Genomic DNA, 23,283 nt, shown 5'->3' with positions numbered 1-23,283 from the left:
GGGGCTACCCTCTTCCCTTCCCATGGAAAGGGGCTGCCATTCTCCACAAGGGGCTACCCTCTTCCCTTCCCATGGAAAGGGGCTGCCATTCTCCACAAGGGCTGGGGCTGAAATTTCGATGCTCCCTCTGAAATTGAATACAGCCAAGGATGGCTCCCAGACAAAAGCTGTCCCTGGGCCACCTCTCATCTGCACCTGAAACACTGGGGACACGTGTTCCTTCCCAATTAAGTGCAAATTTGGGTTTATTTTCTTCCTGGATTGGGACCATGGAGTCCAAACCTAGGATTTACATGATACCTCCAAGACCACAGACAAACCAAAGCCATGGATTGAGAACCTGAAACTAATGAGTGATAATCCATGACCAGAAAGGCTAAACCAGAGACAAAGTCTCCAAAGGTTCAGCTGATGGCTGATTCCTCCAACCCCACAGAGATTAACCCATAACCACAGGGTCTGACCATGGCACTGACCCCTGCTAGCTCAGTTCCTGAGGCAATCCCTCGGCTGGAGGCTCAATACCAGAAATAGGAACTGCACATTTCGGTGCTGGGCATCTGAAAGAGTGCCATGGTTTTTTTCCACAGGAAGGACAGCAGCCATCCCCTGTCACAGGCTGCCAGGGGAGCTCAAGGCCAGCCAGACCTTTCTGTACTCATCCTTTCCGTGCCTGAAATGGAAAACTGCATTATTTGTGGCAAAACCACCAGCTCCAGAGCACTCCGGGGCCACACGGGCTCACTCATCCCTGTGCAGGTGTGACCCATCGCCTTCCCGTGTTTTCCTTCAGGCACAGCCCCCTGGAGCTGGCACGGCCGTGCTGCTGGGTCGGTGTCTCCATTCACCCCCAGGGAAACGTTCCTCATTCTTTGCAGGTTTTTCCTGTACGAGCAGTGCCACCCTTTGGAGCAGGAGAGGAGGGGCAGCTCCCAGCTCTGCTCTCCGTGACAGGGACAGCACCCAGGGAAGGGCTGGAGCTGGGCCAGGGAGGGTTAGGTTGGGTATCAAGGAAAGGTTCTTCCCCCAGAGGGTGCGGAGCACTGCCCAGGCTCCCCAGGGAATGGGCACTGCCCCAGGGCTGCCAGAGCTCCAGGAGTGTTTGGACAGCGCTGCCAGGGATTGTTGGGGTGTCTGTGCAGGCCAGGAGTTGGACTGGATGATCCTTTTTGGGTCCCTTCCAGCTCAGGATATTCCCTGATTCTCTGACTGTGGCAGCTCTGGGTGTGTTTGATGCTTCTGTGACGTGCACAGGGTGGGATTCTTGAGGCTGCCCTGTGAAGAGCCAGGAGCTGGACTTTGGTCCCTATGGATCTCTTCCCACTCAGGATACTCCATGATTCCATGAATGCTGATGGTGTTGCTGTGCCTTTTCTTGGCTCATCAAGGCTGGCCAGAGTGGGAAGCTGAGGGTGGGTGACTGAATCTTGGCCAGTGCATAGTGGAGCTCTCCCATGACAGCATCCTGCAGCTCATCAGGGACATGGGCACTGTGGTGACCCTCACAGTGGTGGCTGGGGAAGGCAAGGAAGGTGCCACCACACTGCCAGAGTCTCACGTTTGTCACTGCTGACGTTTATTTGCTTCAATGGAGTATTTGATGATGTTCAAAATCAAAGAGAGTGAATCCCAGAATAACCTGAGCTGGGTGGCACCCACAGAGATCATCAGCTCCTGGTAGGTGAATGAGTTGGGAGCTCATTCCTCTGGAAGAGCTGAAGGCAGGTGGGGCAGAGAGAGGCACCTGCCAAGGGGGTTGTGCCCAAAAAGAAGATACAAGAATTAACAGCACAGTATGAAATGAGGGAAATTCCCATGTGTGAGGGAGAGAAAGTGCTGCTGACATAGAAACAGGTTCTGTCAGGACCTTGTATCCTCCAGCCAGGGAGAAACAACCCCTCCTGAGTGGGCTGCAGCACCATGGGATGATGCTCAGTGAGAAAATCTTCTCAGGGCCTGGCTCTGGTGCTGCCGGAGCTGCCAGGGCTTTGTTCCCCTGGGGTTGGTGCTCCCTGGGTGCTCCTGCTCTCCAAACCTCCCCATTTAAACCCTGAGTTTTTCCTTTCTTCCCTGTCAAACACACAAATTGCCCAAAGCTGCATCCCTGGGATACAACAGAAACATCTTGTGGTTCTGTCTGCCAAAACTTCCCCTTGGAAAAGGGTCACAATTGTTTTTTGTGGGAAAAACCCTTGACACTGTTTTCCTGCAAATCTTTCACCTGCAAACCCTGCTGTGTCACCCGAGCTGCAAAGTGAGAACTGGGGACTGCCCAGTCCCATCTTCAGCCTGGGATTGAAGGACAGCTCCCACACAGCCCTGTTGTGTTTCTAAACAAAAATGCAAACATGTAAAATCCAATAATTTGGAGAGAAAAGCTGTTTTCCAACCCTGCATTTTTCTGGATTGCTGCTTATGGGTTTAATTAAACTCCCGATCATTATTTTGTCAAAAAGTTGGCTTTTTTCACCTTTTAAATAATAAATACCTAAAGCCAGACTGTGACTAAAGCCAGCAGATGATTCTCTAATTTCACATTCATTTCAAATACTTAACATGCCATCTCAGCCTGCTACACAGAATTTCAAAGGCTTAACATTCCTTTTTGTTAATGCTTGAAGCAAAGAGAACTCTGTAAATTGTTATTTTTCTATTAAGATTTTTATTTTTATCAAATCTGATTCATTCCAGTTTGAAGGGCCACGCTTCAAAGCAGTTGCCCAGGGTGATTATAAAGCTGCTGAAGTCTGAGTTGGTTAAATTAGATCTGTTTCTCTGCAGCTTTTAATCTTCGAATCCCAGACTGGTTTGGGTTGGAAGGACCTTAAAGCTCATTTCATTCCACCCCTGCCATGGGCAGGGACACCTTCCACTTGTTTCCAAGACAGGTTTTCTGAATATCATGTTTCTGGCCATTATTTGTGCACGGCTTTACCTGGGCTCTGTGTAAAACCCTTTCCCACTGCCTCAGTTACAGACTTGGAGCTGAAGTGTAGAGATAAAACCCAAACCTGGGGGCACTCAACAAAGAGAGGGAATAAAACTCCCTCAGTAGCAGGTGGTAAAACCAGAGTGAAGATCAGTCAGAAAAAAATCTGTGGCTCAGGGGAGCTGGAGTGTTTCAGACATAAAGAATTTTGTGATGGCAAAGGAGAAAGGAGCAGGACTAAATCTCCATTTTAAAATTCCCCTGGGTGCAGCTGCAGGAGCAGAGTGTGCAGGGGGGAAATCCAGAGTGGGTGTGGGTGAGTCAGGGAGAGCTGAGCCTCCCAGGGCTGCTCCACCCCCGGGAAAATCCCGGATGCAGCTTCCAAAAATCCAGAATGCCCTTTCTGCTGGGAGCTGTTGAGCCTCACCAGGCACAAAGCCTGGCAGAGTTGGTGCTTTGCCCTCTGAGCCTGGCAATAAATCCTGTGCCTGCTCCCCTTCCCTCCCCCCCCAGCACTGGGATCTTTGCTTTTCCTGGGAATAAATGAATCCCCTTCATGTGCCAGAAGAGATTTTTTAGCATTTTTCACGAAAGCAGGAGCCTGTCAGCTCTTGTCCTGTGTCGGCTGGGAACACCCGGGAGCAGGGCTTCAGGATTCCTACCAACAGATGGCATTTCCTTGCGTGCGCTTCTGAATTAAAAATCTGAGGGTGAACCGGGAGTAAAAGTTGACATTTTTGTCTCCAGAGGAAAACCTCTTTAAGGATGTCACAGGATGGGCACCAAGCAGTGCTGTGGAGGGCTTGGGACGCCTCACATACCTGAGAAATTCAGTTTAATAGACTTCACATTTCCCTTCCCTTGAGCACTTTTTATATTTTAATAGAATTTGTTTGTTCTTAATTAAGAAATGCAGTAATGTGCTGCACCCAACAGGGCTGGAACAGCTTTAGTTTTGGTGCTTGGGATCATTTTTTTTAACCCTTTCAGGAGAAGGAGTTTATCCGTCTATAATTCAGCACAAAAGTCCATCTTGGGGCAGTATTTCCATTCAGGTTCTACCTAAGAGGCAACTTTTTGAACAGACTGTGGTTCCTTATTCTTAACTGGCAGTGTCATTTGGTATCCCAAAACCTGGTTTTCTTCCATAAATTGACTGGATTTATTGTAATGTGCACAATAAAATTATTTTCTGTGGTGGGGAAAGTAATATGAAGCTATTTTAAATGGTTTTATTAAAATGCTGTTATCTTTAGTTTTTACTTGGGTTTTGGGAGAAGAAAAAACAATTTAAAATTCCTGTCAGTGAACTCATTGCCCCAGTGTGGCTCTGGGACCAGTTCCTCACCTTTCCTGGAGCTGGGCAGTGGAAAACTCAGTTGTGCCTCAAATAATTTGGTAATTTCCCTCTGTTTTTGGGGCCTTCAAATCCCCATTGCCTCTGCAGGTCCTCATTCCCTTCCCTTTCCAGAGGGATATTTCTCAAATGGCCATGGTTCTTTATGTCTCACAAAATTTTAATAAACTGAATATCTGAACCAATTTCATGGATCTGACCAGCCCTGATCCCTTCTGACTTTTATCAGCTTCCAAACAGGCTAAACCCCTTCTGTTCCTGTCAGGATCCATAAAATTGTGTTGCTTTTTCTGAGGAAAAGCAGAATAAAAGCAGAAAAGCTGTCATTCCCAGGGACAGGAACCCATCCAGAGGGTGTGGAGATGTGGGGAACTCTCACCCCTCAAGGCACTGCCAGGGAGTTCTCAAAAGTAGAACATTAAAACCTTTCCCTGTTGGACACAGGTAGAAAACCTGGGTGTAAAAATGCACGAAATTGTCTCACAGAATGTTTTTGCTGATGTTTGCAATCTGATTATCTCCTTACGACAGTTGAACACTCATTGTAGTTATGAAAGAAGCAGAAAATGCTGTAATGGAGCTGTTACAGACCCTCTGGCAAAGTTTCTTAAAGAGTTTTGTGCATATCTCGGAACCAGAAGAAAAAATGTCCTGAATGTTTCCTCAGAACCAAACAGTTACCCTGAGTCACCCCTGAGTTGGGATGAATTCGGTTTAAATTCTCAAAATACAGAAATATTGGAAGGTTTTTCTGGAAAAATGGGATTTTGAATCTGCCTTCAGGTCCTCATCTCTTTTTTTGTGAGCAGCAGCTGCCTGGGGGCACTTTAGGAGCCCCAACAGGAGGAGATTGCACAGTGGAGCAGAGAGCTGGAGGAGAATCACTGCCCAAGTCAGGGAGTTTTTAGGCAATACTTGTGTGTACATTGTGCTGTTGCTCTTCTCTGCCATCTCTGGAGATGCAAACCGATTTTTTTCTTCCCAAAATATGATGCTAATCCTTATCTTTGTGTAAGGAATTCAGTCTTGGATATTGCAGGAAAAGCAAAACACATGGGTACAACGGAAAGAATGATGATGGGTGGGGCTCTGTGGCTGCTGCCCAGAGCTGGATTTTCGGAGCCAGGTGCCCATGAGATGCCATCTCCCGCAGTCCTGGTGCTTCCCTGCCTCTGGCACACGGCTCTGCCTCTCTTTGTGCTGCATTTGCAGGCTGGGGCTGACACAGATCCTGGCTGGGAGGCTGAATTGGATGTGGAATTCTTGGTATTGTTAACTCCTCTTATCCCATTCTTCACAGTAATTAGCTTTTTTCCGTCGTGCTGGAGAGACTCCACGAGGGGAGCAGTCAGTGCTGATATTTTCTCTCGTTTTCCTCCTCCGAGTGCTTCCAGGGCTTCGCTTTTTTTGAGCAAGGCAACCCAAAGGTTCAGGTGGAGGAGAGGAGACCTCAACAGGGTCTGGAGCTCCTCCCGAGGGACAGGACCGGGGACAGGACCCAGGGAAGGGCTGGAGCTGTGTCAGGGGCGTTGGGATGGATATCGGGGAAAGGCTGGATCTCAGGGAAAGGTTGGATATCAGGAAAGGTGGTGTGGTGGGCACTGACCAGGCTCCCCAGGGAATGGGCACGGCCCCAGCCCGGAGCTCGCCCAGCCCGGGGTTATTCACACTTCTCCTTTCTCCTCATCCGGACGCGGTGTCACTTTTGGCTGGACTTTGACACCGTGAGGAGGAATTTCTCACCCGGCTGGTGGCAGCTGAGCTGTCCCGGAGTGTCCCTGTCCCGAGCTGTCCATGAGGAGCCAGCAGTGACTCCCTGGGCAGAGTTTTGGCAAAGCCCAGCAGCCTCTTTAAGCTGCTCCTGTCACCCTCCAGTGACATCCCTGGGCTGCTCCGGGCAGTGCCAAACAGGCTCCCGCTCCCTTTTTCCTATTTCCCTTCCCAATTTCCCCAAACAGACGCCGCTTTTTGGGGGATGCTATTCCAGCCCCTTCCCGGCAGCCTGGCAGGTTGGTGTGAGCTGGAATTCCCTGCCCGCTACCTCCGGGAGTCCTGAATTGGCTCAGAGACCTCAGCGCTGCTCTGTCCAGCCGGGAATGGGAATTCCTGTCCCTCCGTCCGGGCTCAGCTCTGCTCTGGGTGCGGGGACCGTGCCGTGCCCTCCCCGGGACAAGGTGACCTCAGGCAGGTTGTGACGCGGCTCACCCATATGTTTACTATTTATATGTAAATAAATATTTACTACTCGTTTGTAAATCATTAGGAAACGTGGTTAAATTCCCTGGAATCTTTTCCCGAGCACACGCCCTGTGTGCACCTCTGAACCCCCTGAGCCTGGGCTCACATCCTGCTCTTTATCCCGGGAATTGTGCCACCATTGCCCTCTGGATTTTAGCACGAGAGGGAAAACAGAAGGATCTGCCTGTATTATTTTTTTTTCCCTAAATTAAAAATCAGTTCACCGTGTCAGAGATTCCCAAAGACTGACCCGCTGCTCTCTCCTCCTCGGGTTGGTGAGCAGATTGTGGGAATCCATGGAGAACCCACCCAAGGAATGTCTCACACAGGAACTACTGAGCTGATTCAGGCTGGAGGGAACAAAGTTCTGCTGCTGCTGAGCCCAGGGTCTGGACTGAGACCAGACCACATAAATTTGGCCGTTTGGTTTTGAGGCTCCAAGGCAGGACAGAAAAGTGGGATTAGGAGGTTCTGGTGCTTGTTCACTGCAGCAGCTGGCAGTTCCCTTAGTGAGAGCTGTCCAGGTGTTTATTTATTATTGAATTAAATTTAAAATGAAAATATAAAAAATTGAAAATAGAAAATATTTACTTTGCAATATAAGGAATATTTTTGGTAGAATTGACACATGACAAGTACGTAGGAATATTGCACAGTGTGAAATTATCCCATATTTGTAATGAGTTTCCCAGCTCTGCCCAAGCTAATCAAGTTTTTCTATAAAAATGTGCTGATTAACTCTGATTGCCTTTTAATTTAAATTACAATTCTCTGTGCTCCAGTGCTCAGTTCAAAATGCCTCTATTGTTAAAATATTATTTCTGTACAGATTTACTTCTGTTTTTAGTTTCTAAATTACAGAATTCTTTGTTTTTCAAAGCCAAAACTTCAGGAAGCAGGAAAGGGACAACTTTGCTCTCCAAAGGGACTCAGTTTGATTAAAGGTGATCTCTGCATCTACGGCAGCAAAGCACAACTTTGTAGGCAAAAAGAAAAAAGGAAGGACAGCAAAGCAAATGTTTGCAGGAGCCACAGAGCTCAGAACAGATGATTTTGGGTCAAACTCAGCCCCAAAACTGCAAATCAAGGACTTGTGGCACTGGCAGCATTTTAAAACAAAGAGCACTTTAGTTCCTAATACGCATTTTAGTCTTTTAACCCCTGATGCTGACACCAAGGTGATGATGATTAAACTTCTAAACTGTGGGGTCACTTTTTCTGATGAGGAGCTTTTCACTGACAGTGACCAGCCCTGAGTTTATCCTTCCAAAATCCCAAACTACCAAACGCTTTGTGCGTTCACTCACCTCCTGGAGTTCACTCAAGAGGTAAAATGTGCTCAGAACTGTCTCCATTTCTTTCCTCCTGAGAGATGGAAAAGGGTCCTGAGCATCACTCCTGGTCCTGCTGGTCACAGAAACCCCTTGAGATGAGGGAGAAACAGAACCACACAAAAAGGAGCCTCTGGAGCACATCCAAACTCCTTCAGGTTTGGCTCCTTCCAGCCTCTGTCCCTACGTGGAACCTGAGCAACATTAAGGGTTGCTTAAAGCAACTTCCAGTGGACTTGGGTTTCATCTCTTCCTATCATTAAAGTGCAGAGCTCTGAATAACCCAAACTTTTCACAGTTTCTTTTTTTTTTTTTTTTAGCATTACAGTTCCAGTTCGTTTGGTTTTATTAAACAATGTAGGTCAGGGAATTTCTATTTTGCAATTTTGCTGTGTAGGCTCTAAAATAGTTTTGGTCCCAGGCCGTGTCAGTCCTGCAGGGATCCAGCATTCTGAGCACCAGGGGTTTTTTTCCAAAATCATATCCTCAGGGTTGTTGTAGGTTTTAGAACAACACAGTACAGAAACCTGGCTAAATAAGGCTTTGAGAATATGCCACTCCATAATGTTTTTAAATTGAACTCAGTCTTTGCTGCTGAGGTTCTGAAATATTTAGCAATTATTACTTTTTGTGCAGTTATTCAGTGAAATCTCTCGCTGTTCACTTCCAGGTGGTTGGGATAGCTACAGTTCAGCTTCAGCAAATGTAATATATGAACAGTCACCATTATCTTCATCTTCCCATTCTGCTTCCCCATCTGCAGTGAGTTGTTTACCAGCACCAGGAGAAGCTTTACCAGAGTTCAGCTGTCTGAGGTAGTGGAACAAGCAGAGAACTGTGCCTGACAAGATAAACCTCAGGATAAATTCCCCAGGGAACACAGAACAGATGGGAATGTCCCTCCAGCCCTGGGTCTGGAATCACTAAAGGTAGTTTGGAAGCAGGGACCAGAGGGGACAGATCTGCCAGTCCAGCAAAGCCAGGGCTGCTGAGGGTCACCCCCACATGGGATTCCACAGCCCCAGGAATGAGGGTCCTGAAAAAAACCACATAAATCTGACACTTCCAAGAGTGAGAGCAAAAACCACAGAAACCATGACAAAAAAGCATTCCATGGAAATGGAGGAAGGTCAGCCAGTCCCCAAAGGCATCTCAGCAAGCCAGGAAGTGCAGAAACAGTGGGAAGGATCCGAGGTAGAACACCTGGTGGTGATAAGGTGACTCTGGAGTAGCTGAAAGGTGGGAATGGGAAACTGGGAGTCACCAGGAGAGACAAGAAGCAGAAAATCCCAGGAAAGGCAGAAGGGTGCTCTGCAGAGTGTCACTACCCAGTGTTTGATGGGAATAACCTTCCCTTCAGGAGCTCCAGGAGAAAAACCTCTGAGGATGATTCATTAACCAGTTCCAGCTCTGAAAAGGCAGATTCCAGCACATTCAAAATCTCCAGCCCTTCCAGCATCCCACTGCCTTCCATGGAGAAACACAGGAGGGTGCAAACACAGGAGGCTGACAGGGGACAGATACCACGGAGAGGGACACGAGGAGCTGCCCAAGGAAACCAGAGGTGGAACTTCCCAGCCTGAGGGGAATTCTCCTGTGAGGAAAACACCAGTAATTCCTGGGCCATGGAGGGTCCCCAGTGGCTGTAAGGGCACCCCAGCAGCCGGAGTGGGTGGGAAATGGGTGTCACTGACTGACACTGATTTCTAGAACATGTTCTAATCAATTTTCCAGTAAGGGTCATTTGAAGCATTGGTTCTTTTCACACAGTTGTCTTTTTTTCTCAGAAACTGGGAAAAGTATTTGATTTGTCCTTATCTCAGCTGCATGAAGGGCCTTGTGGATGGCTGCAGGGACACTCTGCCATGAGCTGCTGTCCCCGTGTCCCTCTGCAGGCCGTGTCTGCTGCTCCAGGGCTGCACTGCTGCCACTTCTCTGAGTGCTGTGGCTTCTGAACAAAGTTATTTAATGCCTCTCTTGCCAGTGTGATCCTGACTCACTTCCTGCTCTTGTTCCAAGCTATCTCCTGCATTCAGTCCTTCTAATCCTTCCCACGTGGGTTCCAGCCACAGACAAGGCAGGTTTGGGCTGAAGTGGGGCTTTTCTCCAGAGCTTGGTGCATGTTTACATCAGGAATCCCTCCTGTTCCTGCTGGGCCAGGGAGAACAGGAGAAACTTGGTTCTGTCAGTCCCAGGGCAGCAAATAAGCCACTGATGCTGCTCCATTGATGTGTTTCCTGGGATTTTTATATCCAATACAATACCCCAGAGCTAAATATGATATTTGACCTAATTCTGTGATTTTTCTTTTTCTGAACACAGCACGATCACTTCAGTTCCTTGATTCACGGGGATTTGGTTTGCAAACATCTGTGTGAGGAGAGAAAACTCCGGGTTCTGTTCAATAACACAACTCCTTTGGTTTCACTTGTGGCATCCTCAGCCTGGGTGGGGAGCTGAGACCCAAGCCCCATCTTTAATTATTTATTGCTAATTAGGAATTGGATTTTTTATCTCTGTAGAGGTAAAAGTTGACCTGAGGGCAGAGTCAGCTGCCAGAGCAGCTTCTTCAGCGTAGCTCTTGCTGTGTAAGAGCTCTATTTCCTCTGAATGTGTGGTCAGGGAGCGTTGATGGCACACAGGGTACAGGAGACTCACGCCAGTGGTTTGGGCTGGCAGGGATATTTTACAGAGGGATGTTACCCCCAGAGCTCACTGCCATATCAGTCCCATGGCTGTCAGAACAGCAGACTGAAGGGGTTTATTTTATTCACAGTTTAGTGATGATTTCCTGACATCTGAGGTGTTTAATGACTGCAGAAAAGTGGGAAAAGGAGCCCACTGGTTCAGTTTGCAGAAGGAGAAAGGAGTAAAAGATTGAGCTTCACTTACTCAAAATTCAAACTGATAGGATTTGCTCTTTGAAAGTAAGAGGATATCTCATTCTGGCTTTGAAACTTTGAATGTTTTTGAAGGCTAATGAAGCACAGTGAGGCAGTTGTGAGCAGAACTCTTCACAACGACAGCTGACTGCCCAAACAGCTTTTAAAACAACAACTTTGGGAATTCAAAGGGCTTTAAAGCAGCTCTGAACTGTGCTCAGCTGCTGGGTGATCCACTGAGGTTTGCTGTGGAGCAGAACACATTCAAATCCTCTCTGGCTGGAGTAGGGCTGTGAAATATTTAATACTCTGAGTATATTCCTGTGTTCTTCCCCAGAGGCTGGGTTATGCTGTGTGCCCTCACCCTGACCACTGAGGACAGTGACAAATCCAGACCTTTAATTCCAGAGGAATTGGCAGCACTGAAATTATTTCCCTGCCATCACTTCCCTCTGTTTTTCTGTGTTAATGTGACCTGATAATGTCCTACCTGTGTGGGATTTCCCCTTCCCTAGACCTTTATCTGTGCTTCCTGCATCCATGTGGCCTTGGAATGTTACACAATGGATGGATGAGCTGGATGTAAATGTCTATATATTGTACAGCACCTTCACACAGACTTCTGAGGTTCTGACTAGAGACAGACCTGTAAATCACTCATTATTTTTATGTAGATCTTAAAACCCAATTCCACTTCATGGCCTGTTGGTTCTGCACTAAACCAAGCTCCTGGTTGGTTTTCAGGGGTGTGATCCAGGTTTTAGCCACAAACATGCTGCTCTTCTGGAAAAAAAATTCATTTTATTATTGGATGTTTCCTTGACCCCCCATTCCGGTAACAGATGTCCAAAAAGATGGTACAAAAATCATCAAGTGCTGTAGAAACCGTTGGTAATGATGAAGTGCTTGTCCTGCAGGTTTATTTGCACATTTTGCTATGTAAAACTGTCACCTCCTTTTACATCTCACAACTGTTCCTTGTACAGAAAATAGCTGTAAACAATTCACTACCAAAAATTCTTCTGCCATTTTACCCTCCTGTGAAAGAATGAGAAGTTCCTCAGTTTTTGTTCTTTTCACTACCAATAAATAGAAACCATTGGAGCCAGTGAAGGGAAATGTTACAGAAACCTCCAAATATTTTCTTGCTTTCCATGACCTTTCTAAACATGAACCCAAGGAAGTCTTTGTCAAAGCTGTTTCCCCCACCAGCTTTCCTCCCCAGGTGTTCAGGGTGAGGCTCTATTGCAGTGCTGGGCTGCAACAGCTGCTCACCCCATGGAGCAGAGCTGGTGTCACAGCCAGGACAGGATGGAGCTGAGTATTCCAGGGAACAGACATGGCAAAACATTCTCCAGCCCATGAACACTTTGCCTGTAGCGTGTGTTGAAAGGTTCTTCTCCTGTAACCACTGTCCTCAAAAAATACTGATCATTTCTTTGCAGCAGCCCCAGCACAAGCCACCAGCAGGATTTGGGTGTTGCTGGACTGGCAGCAGGAAGGGGGAATTCACCTGGTGCATCCTGGGGTGGTTCAGGATAGAGGCAGAGCCTTGAGCACACAGAGCTTTAAGGAAGGAAATGCTCTTCAGCACAGCCAGGTAAGTGCAGCAAAGGATTGTCAACCTGGAATATTTCAGTGCAGCCGCAGGAAGGCTCACTGGGCCAGGAGAGCTGAGTCCCTCCTTGTCACATGCCCAGAGTGCAGGTTTTAAGAAACGTGGCCTCAGTCACAGCCATTGGTGTCCCTCCAGCTGCAGCTCTTGTATGGCTTTAGTGTTTGATGTCCCACACCAGCCCCTGCTGGTTCAGTGTCAGCTGCCAGCATTTGGCCCCATTAATCCAGTGTTTCTGTGCATGCCATGGGATGACATCACTGATGAGACCAGTTCATTCTGGATGTTGCAGAGCAGTAAAGCAGAAAGAAAACTTCTGATACATACACTGGGAATCTGTTTAAAAATTGCTATTACAGATTTCTGTCAGTTTTCTTCTTTCTGCCTACACTGCTGGTTCTCTTCTCTGGTATCTGGTGGAGATGCCCAGGGCTGATGTTCTGCCAGTTCATGGTTTAATTTTCCATAACTGCAAAGAGACAAGAAAGGGAGTTTGAGTCTAACAGGAATGTTCTTCATCTACAGGTAACACTCTGTGTCTCTTGCCCATCCTGCTCTGCTCAGTGAGCTCCAGTTTCAGGATGAGCCACAGGAGGACTGGGATAAAGGGAAGGAACCCTGGATTCTCACAGCTTGACCTGAAGGGAACTGAAGCTGAAGTGAGCCCTGTCCTTCCCCCCAAAACTGGCTCAGGGAGGTGGGGACTCACCCAGTTCTGGTGTCTGGGTTCCCAGTGCAGACCCACGGTCTCTCTCGGGGCTGTGACCCCAGAAGTGGCCCCAGAGCTGTTCTGTTGGTTGGGACAGGGACACTTACTCTGATATTGAATCCTAGCAGGTCACTGATCACTCCTGAAACAGCAGAGAGGATGACAACCCTTGTGATGTTGTAGATCAACGGGTTCATGGTCAGTCCATACAGCCTGAAGGGACTATCCAATTCCTGCAGTGAAAGGACAAGGAAAAGAGTCCATCAGCACCCACCAATACCAAAGAATTCATCCTCTGACTTTTAGCTCAGCACTGGCACTCCAACAGCCTGTGCTGCCCTGGGCTGCCTCTGTCTCCTTTCTTAAATACATGCACAGGAATTGCCAGTGTCCCAGAGACATCTGCTGAATCCAAAGGCTCTGCAGCAACACCAGCTGCACCAGAGCCTGACACTCCAGGCTGCAGAACTACCCAGCCTAATCTGTGTGACTCCCAGACTCTGCTCACTCCTTCCCAAGTCTCTCCCTGCTGCTGGCAGTGAGCTCCAGCATCAGAGCTGCTGATAGAAAATGAGACTGGAGCAGTCATGAGATGCTGTGTTCACACCAGCCTCTCCTCCCACTGAGTTAAACCACTGCTCATCAAAAGTTCACAGCACTAATTACCCACACTGGCCTTGTACTGCTCCCTCTCCTGTCACAGCTGCAGGAGCACAGAAACCCCCCCTTGTGAGCACTAACTTCAAGGGCCAAGGGAAGGGCAGGGCCACATGGCATTGCCAGAAGTCACTGATTCCATAAAATCCAGCCATTCAGGCAGAGCACCTTACCTTCAGCAGCTTTGTGGACAGTTTCAGCACATTGTTCACCAGAGACAGCTGCTCCTTCTTGTTCGGCTTCTTCTCCATCTTCAGGTACAAGTTTATCTGTGACAGACACCACAGGCCGGGGGTTGATATTCCAGTACCAGCCCCCAACTGATTCCTTACTAAGGGAAATTGGAGCCATTTTTGCAGTCTGCTGTCACTCCTGAAGCAGTGAATATAGCACTGATAACATATTTTTTTCCAGTTGTTTTGGCTAACACACATTAACCCAGAGACCAAAATCAGCTAGAACTTTGGAGTTTGAGTCTGTCCCAACAGGACCAGCTCATCCCCCCCATGTTGACCAGTGCTTTGTTGCCCTCTGGCCAACACAAGGGTTGATTCCCAAGTTTTAAAGTTTGATTCCAGTATTTAAGCTGGTTTGAAATACAATCATTATTTCCAAACAAACCACAAAGCCCAGGGGAGAACAAGCTAAATGGAGCTACCTGCTCAGTGAGCAGGATGGAAATGTTGCTGTATTTCTTGTTGGTCTCAGAGCCCAGAGATGCCAGACGTAGCAGAAAGAGGAGCAGTGCTGCCTCCCACATCAGGAACTCCCAGTTATAAGCTGCACTCAGAAAGGTTTTGTGACCCTTAAGAACCTGTATGGAGAAAAAACAAAGCACCAAATGTTAATGCCAAGGTGCCTGTTCTTGGGACAAGTGCACAAGCACTGCCCCTGCTCCTCCTCTGCCCAGCCCCGTGTGCTCTACAGCCCCTGACAGCTCTTCCCATGCAGTGTAAATCATTCCTGTGATGGGGTTACAGTGAAAGGTCTCATTTCTAACCTGGCTTTAGCTTGGAATTGGGTATTTTTTCCTTTTACTCAGCAAAGGAGCCTTGTTCCTCCTCTCCCCTTCCCCTGTCCAACTAATAGGCAATGAAGTGCCTTTCCTTGTCCCACTGGCAGCCTCAAAAGGGCTAAGCTGCTCCTGCCTTTCCCAGTATGGACTCACACAGCAGGACTGGGATTGTCCTTCCTCCCTCTGGACACCTGTGGCTTACAAGAACAGTCACAGCAGTGACAGTATCTACAAACCACCAGCCTCTGCTACCACAGCTGCCCCTTCAGGGGGATCAAGAACCTGCCTGAACACAGCACTGACCAAGAAAACAGCTCCAACCTTGGCACTGCTGCCTGTACCAGGTTTAGTGAAGGGCTAAAAGGTTCCAGTAATAGTTCTTGACCTGCTTTTCCACATGGTGGTTACAGAGGATGCTGCAATCAGCCCTCTGGAATAAATATCCTGTGAACACCTGGGGTCCTTGGGCAGAGTCTCCTCTCCTTTATGCCCAAATGGCCATGTCCTGAAATTTTCCTAATGATTGTAAAACCCCAGACCTTGCTCTGCAAGCACAGAATGAACCTTGTTTTCCAACTAAAAGTGATAAAACTCTTAAAAAATGCAACACTCTCTACATTACTCTGGGCTCAAACAGCTCCAGTTCAAGCTTTTTGTAGGCCGGTGAAAGAAAAGCCTCCAGCACTTGGGAGGGTTTCCCTTACTTTATAAACCACAAAGGTTAAAATCTCACCTGGGCACAGCAGATAAAAGCAATTGAAAGAGCCAGTAAAAAGACTGAGGACACAACAACATCCACAGACCTCTGGGGGCCTCGTCTCTGCAGAAACAAGGTCAGGGGGTCAGGGCTGAGCTGGGGTGTGCAGCCAAAACTCACCACAGACTGTGACAGCTGCCACCATCACACCCTCTGCAACAACCAAATTCTAGATCAGAACTCACCTTCAGATAGGAGCGAAGGGATAACCAGATCTTGATGTTCTCCACCTTTTTGAGCCTGAAGTGCGGGATTTCATATTTCCTGGCTTTCCGAGCAGATGTAATGTGGCTGAAGAGCTTGGCAAACAAAAACCTCTGCAAGTTACAAACAGAACCATAAATTAGTGTAAAACAGAACAGAGTGCTTAATATCCTGGCAAAAATGGTCACTGGGGAAGCAGACCTGGGTGCTCAACCTCTCTGGCAGCAGTTGTTTTCATAGAATTCCAGGCCGGTTTGTATTGGGGGGGACCTTAAAGCTCATCTTTTTGCAGCCCTTGTCATGGGCAGGGACACCTTCCACTCTCCCAGGTTGCTCTAAGCCCTGTCCTGGCCTTGAACACTTCCACGGATGGGGCAGCCACAGCTGCTCTGGGCAACAGAAAGGGGGCAGAGTAAGACTTTGGGAACAGGTAAGGGGGAGAACAGGGGTGCCAGGAATGGTATTGACAGGTATAATTTGTGACTGATCAATAAAAGCCTTCCCAGACTCCCCTCCCTGACCTTGGCAAGGGCTGGAATGAGATGAGCTTTGAAGTCATCATCCCATTTTTATTCCTGCTTCCCAGGTTCCTGAAAGGCATCAGTACCTTTACACTCACCTGTTTGTAGGTTCTCTCAGCAACACACATCATGAAGAAAAACATCCAAGTCAAGCACAGCCTTTCCAGGAAGTTGATGGCAGACAGGATGAGCACAGGGGTGCTGGCAGGGGCTCCACAGAAGATGTGCAGAAGCTCCATCAGAGAAATGGAGCAGAGCTGCTCCAGGTTATCCGTGCGGAACAGTCTGTAGAGGAACGGGAGGAAGGCCAATCCGATGGTGATGATGTTTCCCAGCATTTGATACCCCACTCCTTGCTGGTGGGCATTAACCTGGCAAGCAGGAATAACAAATGGGACGATTACCTGGGATTTGCCTCAAGGAAAAGGCCTATTGCTGTGATAGCATCAATTCGGGCAAGCAGTCAGTTCCCCTTCCCTTCACAGGACAGAGCCTAAAATACGTCCACCCATTTCAGTCCAAATCCCCAAAAATCAGCCAAATAATCAAACCCCCACCTTCAGCACCCTGCAGAGACAATCAGCAATAATCAGCACTTGTCAGTCTTCAACAGACCTCCTACATTGAGGGTTAGGCAACTTTTCAGTAAGAACATGAGGGACAACTGTCTTTGCAGCTGGGGAGGGACCAGTTTCATACTGCCCCTAATATTTGCATGTGTAACTGTTTCCAGGGGTTTGGTGGCCATTATCTAAAGTGTGAGGGAGAGGTTGCAATGCCACACAGCCCCCTTACCCTGCTCATGATAATCCCACTGATCTCCAGCACGGACATGTCCACCTTCTTGCAGTCATTCCCTTCCCAGATCAGAGCACTCACTTTGGCAGATGCTGGGCTTGTGTTCTGCAGCCAAAACAGATGGTTCTAGAAGAGAGAGAGGAGTGCAAAACATGGGTCAGCTCTTTCTGTCCTGCTGTAAGTAATGCCTTTGCCTAGAATGCATTTGGATTGAGGGGGGATTCCATTTTGGGTGAAATACTTTGTTTTGGGATAAGCAGTGGTGCAGAGGGGAGGGATGGACTTGATCATTGAATCATTGATATCGTTTACAGCATTCCAGATTTCCATGTGATTTGGCTTCATGCAGGTTGCTCACCTTATACCAACAGCATCCCCACGTGCCATTTACATTTGGGAAGACAGGGGGAAGAAGGGGAAGCATTCCCAGCTCCTGGATGGAAATCACCAACCTGCTGGAAGACGTCTTCCTTCAGGTCGCGGCGGGAGTCCCTGGCGGAGCGCTCCTCGCTGTCGCTGGTGCCGGAGGAGCGGCACTCGGGGCCGTGCAGGAGATCGTCCCACAGCATGTCCTCGGTCTCCGAGTCCTGCCGGGTGCTCTCCGAGTCCCGCCGGCTCACGCTGCAGCTCCGGGGCCCCACGCTCAGGCACGACCTGGGGTCCTGCAAGAACAGCAAAGTTCACATGGCACAGCCCCACGCACGGTTTGTAAAAGCAACTCCTCTTCCTCTTCTTCTTCCTCCTCTTTCCCCACAGCTTCCCAGGGATTTGAGTGCTCCCAGTTGTACCCACATGGTGGAAATGGTTTAAGACAATGTTTGGGGAAAAAGCATTTCTACACCAGAACTCATACAGACCCCATTAGTTCCCCACCTCCATTCCCAACCTACAAAATAAAAATTGATGTACTCATTCTAATACAAAAATGTCCTTTTTTATGCCTTTTGCACAATCTGTTTTAATATTACATTTGCATTTTGTATTAATTTATGTTTTCATATTTATAACTTGATATTCACATATTTTATTTATATTTTATTTTCAGGTAGAGGGAGTGGCAGGGGCAAAAACCGAAGTAATGAAGGGACTGAGTATGTCTCACAGAATGGATTTATTCTTTCATTACAGGAGCTGGACTTGATCCTTGTGGGTCCCTTCAAACTCAGGATAGTCTGTGATTTTAAAGTCAAAATGTATTAGCTTAAAAGCTGCAAGCACAGCACTGCTTCCCAACCACAAGAGCAATTGCAGCAATTCCACAGGAGCAATTAGAGGCAGCTTGGACTGTCCTTTGCTGCCAACAGTTATTTGTTTGTTTGTTGTTTGGGGTTTGTTTAATAAAGCAGCACAATCAGGACTGTGAACATTGTGAAAGTTTACAAAGCTGCCAAGGAGCAAGGAGGAAGGAGGTCACACCTTGCACCTGAGGATTCTGATCGTCAACAATCTGAATCAATTCTGATTCTGACAATCATTTCATAACGTTCTGTTCTGATGGAGGGGGGTTGGAACAAGATGAACTTTAAGGTCCCTTCTAGCCCAACCAATTTTCTGATTCTGTGAACAGCCTGGGAAAGCTCCTTCTCCTGACTTTTATGACCATACCTGCCTGTATAATGTGGATTCCAGTTCAGACTCCACAACACTGTCAGAGTCTCTGGCACCTTTCAGGACTTGCTTGACCTGCCAAGACCAAAGGAAAACCACCTCATTATCCATAGCAAAACAAGGCGTGGAAAACAGCACAAATCCCACCTGGGTACCTGTGAGACAGCCTGGTTCAGAGAAACCAGAGGCCTCTTTTTCTTCTCCTCATAGCTGTTGTCACTGGAAGCCCCTTCCATGCTGTGGCGTAACAGGATCCTTTGTGCCACGGCCTCGGCATCCTCCTCGCTCGACAGCTCGTCAGAAACACCGTCCCTGTTGGTGCCATCATCCTACAAAGGCATGGCCAAAGCCCCCACAGAGGACCAGCCTGAGTCCCATCAAAGGCTCAGAGGCAGAGCTGCCCCCAGCACAGCCCTCACTGCCTGCAGAGCCAGCCCATGCTCCCCACAGAACGCTCAGAAACAGAATTCTCTCAGCATCACAGAGACTTCACAGATTTTAACTCCTTCCCCCGGATCCTGTCTTGCCCCAGAGGTACTGAGAGGGAATTTTGGGTGGGTGGAGTTGGAACTGAGGCAAAGGCAGGAAGAGGAGGAGGCAGCAGCAGCTCTTGGCTGTGCCTTACCAGCAGTCTCAAGCCCAGAAGAGATGTATCTACAAGCTGGGGGGTAACAGACCCAAAATCCTGAGCTGTGCCCCTACACTGAGCTCTGCCCCTCTCCAAACACCTTCACAGAGAGGAGCTGGGACAGCACAGTACAAAAGAATTCCACACAGGATCTATTCCAAGTCCTTCATGTGGAATTAACATACCACTGACCCAGAGGAGACTCAAGAGTAATTCCCCAAATCTTTATGTTTCAAAGCTTCCAACAGAGTTCATGATGCTTTAGCTCTTTCTCTCTCCCCAAGGGATGTCTCAGTCTTGCAAGACAAAATATTTTACAGAATTGCTTTTGAAAATGGCCAATTTATTTAGTCATTATCAGCACTCCCCCTTAACTGAACACCTTGTGATTAGAAATCTCCACAATTAAACGAGCACTTTGGTAAAACAGACATTTCCAGCACTGTCAGTGTTTGACCATACTTGGTCAGGACGGAGAGGGCTTGGAGCAACCTGGGATAGTGGAAGGTGTCCCTGCCCATGGCAGGGGGTAGAATGAGATGAGCTGTAAGATTCCTTCCAACCCAAACTGTTCTGGGATTCTATTCTGTGATTATGAAAAGATGCTGACAGCAAAGTACCAGCACCTTTTCAGCTGCTCAGTGAGAGGCAGAAAGGGGTTTTTAGATTCCCTAATGCAGGCAAAGATCAGCAGAAGGAGGGAGTATCTTGTGTTAGATAAACCATACAGTTAAATACCAACACACTTCTGGGCACACAGAGAATATACTGAAACTGTGATTTCAAAGGGATCTCCCCTGGCACTACCTGATGGCTCTTCTCCCCATCAGAAAGTTTACTTTTCTCTTTGGAGTGCAGCAGCCTGTGTTCAGATCTGGCCTGTCTGGGTTTGATGCCATCACCCACAGCATTCACACCACTTTCTGTCTCGGTCCCTTTCTCAGCTACCAGCCTTACTCTTCTATTCCTAGGAGAGAAAATACAATTAAGTGCTTTTATGTCAGGGAAAAACTCTTGGGGGTAAAACATCCTGGTCTTCCCTTGTCACACAGGTGCAGCATCAAACAAGATACCCAAGGGATAAATAATTGTCTTTGGCTGACGGGCTTTGTGTGCTGAGTCTGTTAAAGATATTTATATCTGCTTCACCTTCACTCGACACTTCTTTTGTAACTCTAATAGTGTCTTAAAACTTCTAAACCAAGGGGAATTTTTTCATTATTTTTATTAAAAAAAAAAAAAAAAGAAAGCAATTCAGAAGACAGAAAGTCCTCGTGAAGAGAAAGCACTGTGAGCTGGAAACTCACCAGGAAATTCACCTGGGAAAACAGGAGAAAACAATGAAATATTATCCCATACAATCTCCCCTCCTTTCCCTTGAGTTGCTTTTAGAGAAGGAAGATGCCAAGATCCGAACCAGAAGCCACAATTGCTTTTGGAAATCAGGTAAAAGAGCAATATAATCTGAGCACTCACTCAAACAAGGTCACTTATCTGATAAATAAACTCCACCACATTCTACAGCTCATCTAACGCTTGGTTTCACATGATCTAATCTTATACAATCTAATTTTATATGATCTAATAAAGACATACTAAATATTCCTGAGGAATCAGCTTCCCACATTACCGAGAAAGTTTTAATTCAAAAGGGACTGACAGGCTGTGGGGATGTCAGTGACAGCACACGCTGTGCCTTCATTCTCCAGGTGCCAAATTGCTCCCAGTGTCACGCCAAGCAGCACAAACCCAGCAGGGATCACCTACCTCCTCTGGAAGAGCAGACTGGATAAATTGGTCAGCAGAGATGGAGAGCCAGACTGCTCTTCCTTGCTGGTTCTGTCAGGAGACAACCAATTGTTCCCATCCACGCCCACAGATTTGCGTAACTTCCTGAGTTTTAAGACAAGGAGAATTAAATTTGTGTAAGAAGCTACTTTTCTTAAAAGATCCGAATGAGATTTCAACAGCTTTTTGGATGTCATTTTTCTGAAGTCATGCAAACAGAATACTGACTTCCAAATAAAAAAGTTCTGCCTACACCCCCAGCACATCAGGGCATCACTGGGAAAGGTACACCAGACAAAATCCAGACGGAATCTTTGCTGCAGCAACCTAAAAGGGGGAAACCTCAATGCCCCCCCACCATATCCAGCTGTGATCCCACCAAGGGCCCCGCTGGTGCTCACCTGCGGCGCCGGCTGAGCCCGTTGTTCCCTGCAGGTCTGTTCACCTGGGTGGACACGATCTGGCAGTGAACTGTCCCCAGCAGCAGCATAAGGCACAGGGGTCCCATCACTTCACTGGCACTCACAACAGGCACCATGAAGTACAGCACCACTGCTACGACTGGAGAGGGGGAAATGGCACCAACGCAAAAATTAAGACTCTGTCTCAACTATTTGTTTTTGTTCTGCTTTATTGTATTATTATTTAATTTCTGCAATTACTAGTGCCACACACCTTAAAATGTACATTAAGTAGGTTCCAGACAAGATCCTCACGCTTTAGATTATGGACTACAAAACCTCAACTACAAAACCTAGATTATAGACTCGCTAAGCTTGGAAAAGCCCTCTGAGACCATCGAGTCCAACCGCTCCCCCAGCACTGCCACGTCCACCCCTAACCCATCTCCCCAAGAGCCACATCCATGCATTCTTTGATGTCCCATTCCTTGCAGGAGAAGGTTTATGGCACAGCCTGTTCACTCACCTTGCATAATGTAGAGCACCAAGAGCCACATAAAAATACGCTGGGAAGTGACCTGTATCCACCACTGGCTGAACAAGGGGAAAAACACCACTCTCACAATTCCCTTCCGCGTCAGTGATGTCCAGGGAATTTCAGGCTTGGCTTTGGCAAAGGTAGAGCCTTGGAATTAAAGGGGAAACAAGCCATCATTAACTGTGAATCACAAGAACTCCCTTGCTGGAGTTCCCCTTTGGGCTGCCCCAGCCCTGCCACAGGGCTGAGCAGGGGCTGACAGCAGCCCAGCTTCAGGCACCAGTCACAGCTACACAGCCCCAGCAGGGAGAGCTAAAGCAGCTCCTCGTCTTCTCTCATAGCTCTGGCTCTGACCCTTCCCTTCCCTGCCCACCCAACCCTGCTCCCACCGACCACTTCTGCAGAGCCACACCGAATTCCTCCTGCTCTGCTCTCAGGTTTTCAGTGCTCCTTTTGCCTCAGTGCTCACGAGCAGGGGCTCCCCCGGCAGCAGGGTAGGCTCTGCTTCTCCCACCCTGCACAAAGCTGTGAGGCATCTACAGAATCATGGAATATCCTGAGCTGGAAGAGACCCACAGGGATCACCAAGTCCAACTCCTGGCTTTGCACAGACACCACAACAATCCCACCCTGGGCATCCTTGAGAGCGCTGTCCAAACGCTCCTGGAGCTCTGGCAGCCCTGGGGCCGCGCCCATTCATTCCCTGGGGAGCCTGGGCAGTGCCCAGCACCCTCTGGGGGAAGAACCTTTCCCTGATACCCAACCTAACCCTCCCTGGCACAGCTCCAGCCGTTCTCTCGGTACCATCCCTGTCTCAGGGAGGAACGAACAGACCGAACACCGCTCACCGCTGATCAGATCCACGTCGATGAGATCGGGCTGGATGTGCCCCTTTTTCTTCGGTTTGTTCTTGAAGCCCTGCGGGGCGGAACGCACAGCCGGGTTAGCGGCGAGGGGAGCGGGGCCCGCCCCCCCCCCCCGCCGCCGGTACCTTCATCTGGGTCTGCTCCACGGCCTTCTCCCATATCTGCTGGTCGTAGGCCCCGATCTGCGAGGAGAGGAGGCTGAGGGCACGGCCGGGCCCGCGCCCGCCCGCGCCGCGCCGCACTCACCTTCTTCTGGTACCATGAAATGGCATCGCGACAGGCCATGGGGGGCGGCGGGACCGGCCCCGGGACCGACCCCAGCCCGGGACCGACCCCGGGAGCGACCCCGCTCCCGTTACCCTGGAAACCGCCCGGCGCTCGACTGGCTCCGCCTGCCACCCCCTCCACCCCCCCCGCCCCAGGCAGCGCCAGCCGAGCGCC

The 23,283-nt window shown here is 48.5% G+C and overlaps 1 protein-coding gene across 1 annotated transcript; it reads right to left on the bottom strand.

The window, feature by feature from the left end:
• Positions 1-11,518: 11,518 nt before the first annotated feature.
• On the bottom strand, positions 11,519-23,238 carry PHTF1 (putative homeodomain transcription factor 1). The gene is made up of 18 exons (XM_042013458.1): positions 23,089-23,238; positions 22,968-23,024; positions 22,825-22,894; positions 21,965-22,123; positions 21,439-21,598; positions 21,017-21,142; positions 20,057-20,216; positions 18,777-18,950; positions 18,619-18,696; positions 17,466-17,675; positions 17,011-17,139; positions 16,314-16,586; positions 15,676-15,807; positions 15,467-15,553; positions 14,377-14,532; positions 13,892-13,987; positions 13,169-13,294; positions 11,519-12,821 (listed from the first exon to the last, which is right to left on the bottom strand). The coding sequence occupies exons 1-18, from the start codon at positions 23,125-23,127 to the stop codon at positions 12,801-12,803; spliced, it is 2,253 nt and encodes a 750-aa protein (XP_041869392.1). The 5' UTR covers positions 23,128-23,238; the 3' UTR covers positions 11,519-12,800.
• Between the last annotated feature and the right edge of the window lie 45 nt (positions 23,239-23,283).

Source organism: Corvus kubaryi, unplaced genomic scaffold (genome assembly GCF_017639235.1).
Source record: "Corvus kubaryi isolate FWS band 111438036 unplaced genomic scaffold, C.kubaryi_AGA036_p1.0 split1-37355, whole genome shotgun sequence".
Taxonomy (NCBI): domain Eukaryota; kingdom Metazoa; phylum Chordata; class Aves; order Passeriformes; family Corvidae; genus Corvus; species Corvus kubaryi.
The sequence above is the reverse complement of the archived record's forward strand: the minus strand, read 5'-3'. Positions and strand labels throughout refer to the sequence as shown.

Bases quoted from the DNA above. Each gene is read 5' to 3' on its own strand.
- PHTF1 (XM_042013458.1), bottom strand. From the start codon at position 23,127: ATGGCCTGTCGCGATGCCATTTCATGGTACCAGAAGAAG. The intron at 21,599-21,964 runs GTGAGTGAACAG...CCCCCTCTCCAG, and splicing joins GGTGCTCTACATTATGCAAG to TCGTAGCAGTGGTGCTGTAC. The intron at 12,822-13,168 runs GTAAGTGTCCCT...GTCTCTTTGCAG, and splicing joins TGCTAGGATTCAATATCAGA to TTATGGAAAATTAAACCATG.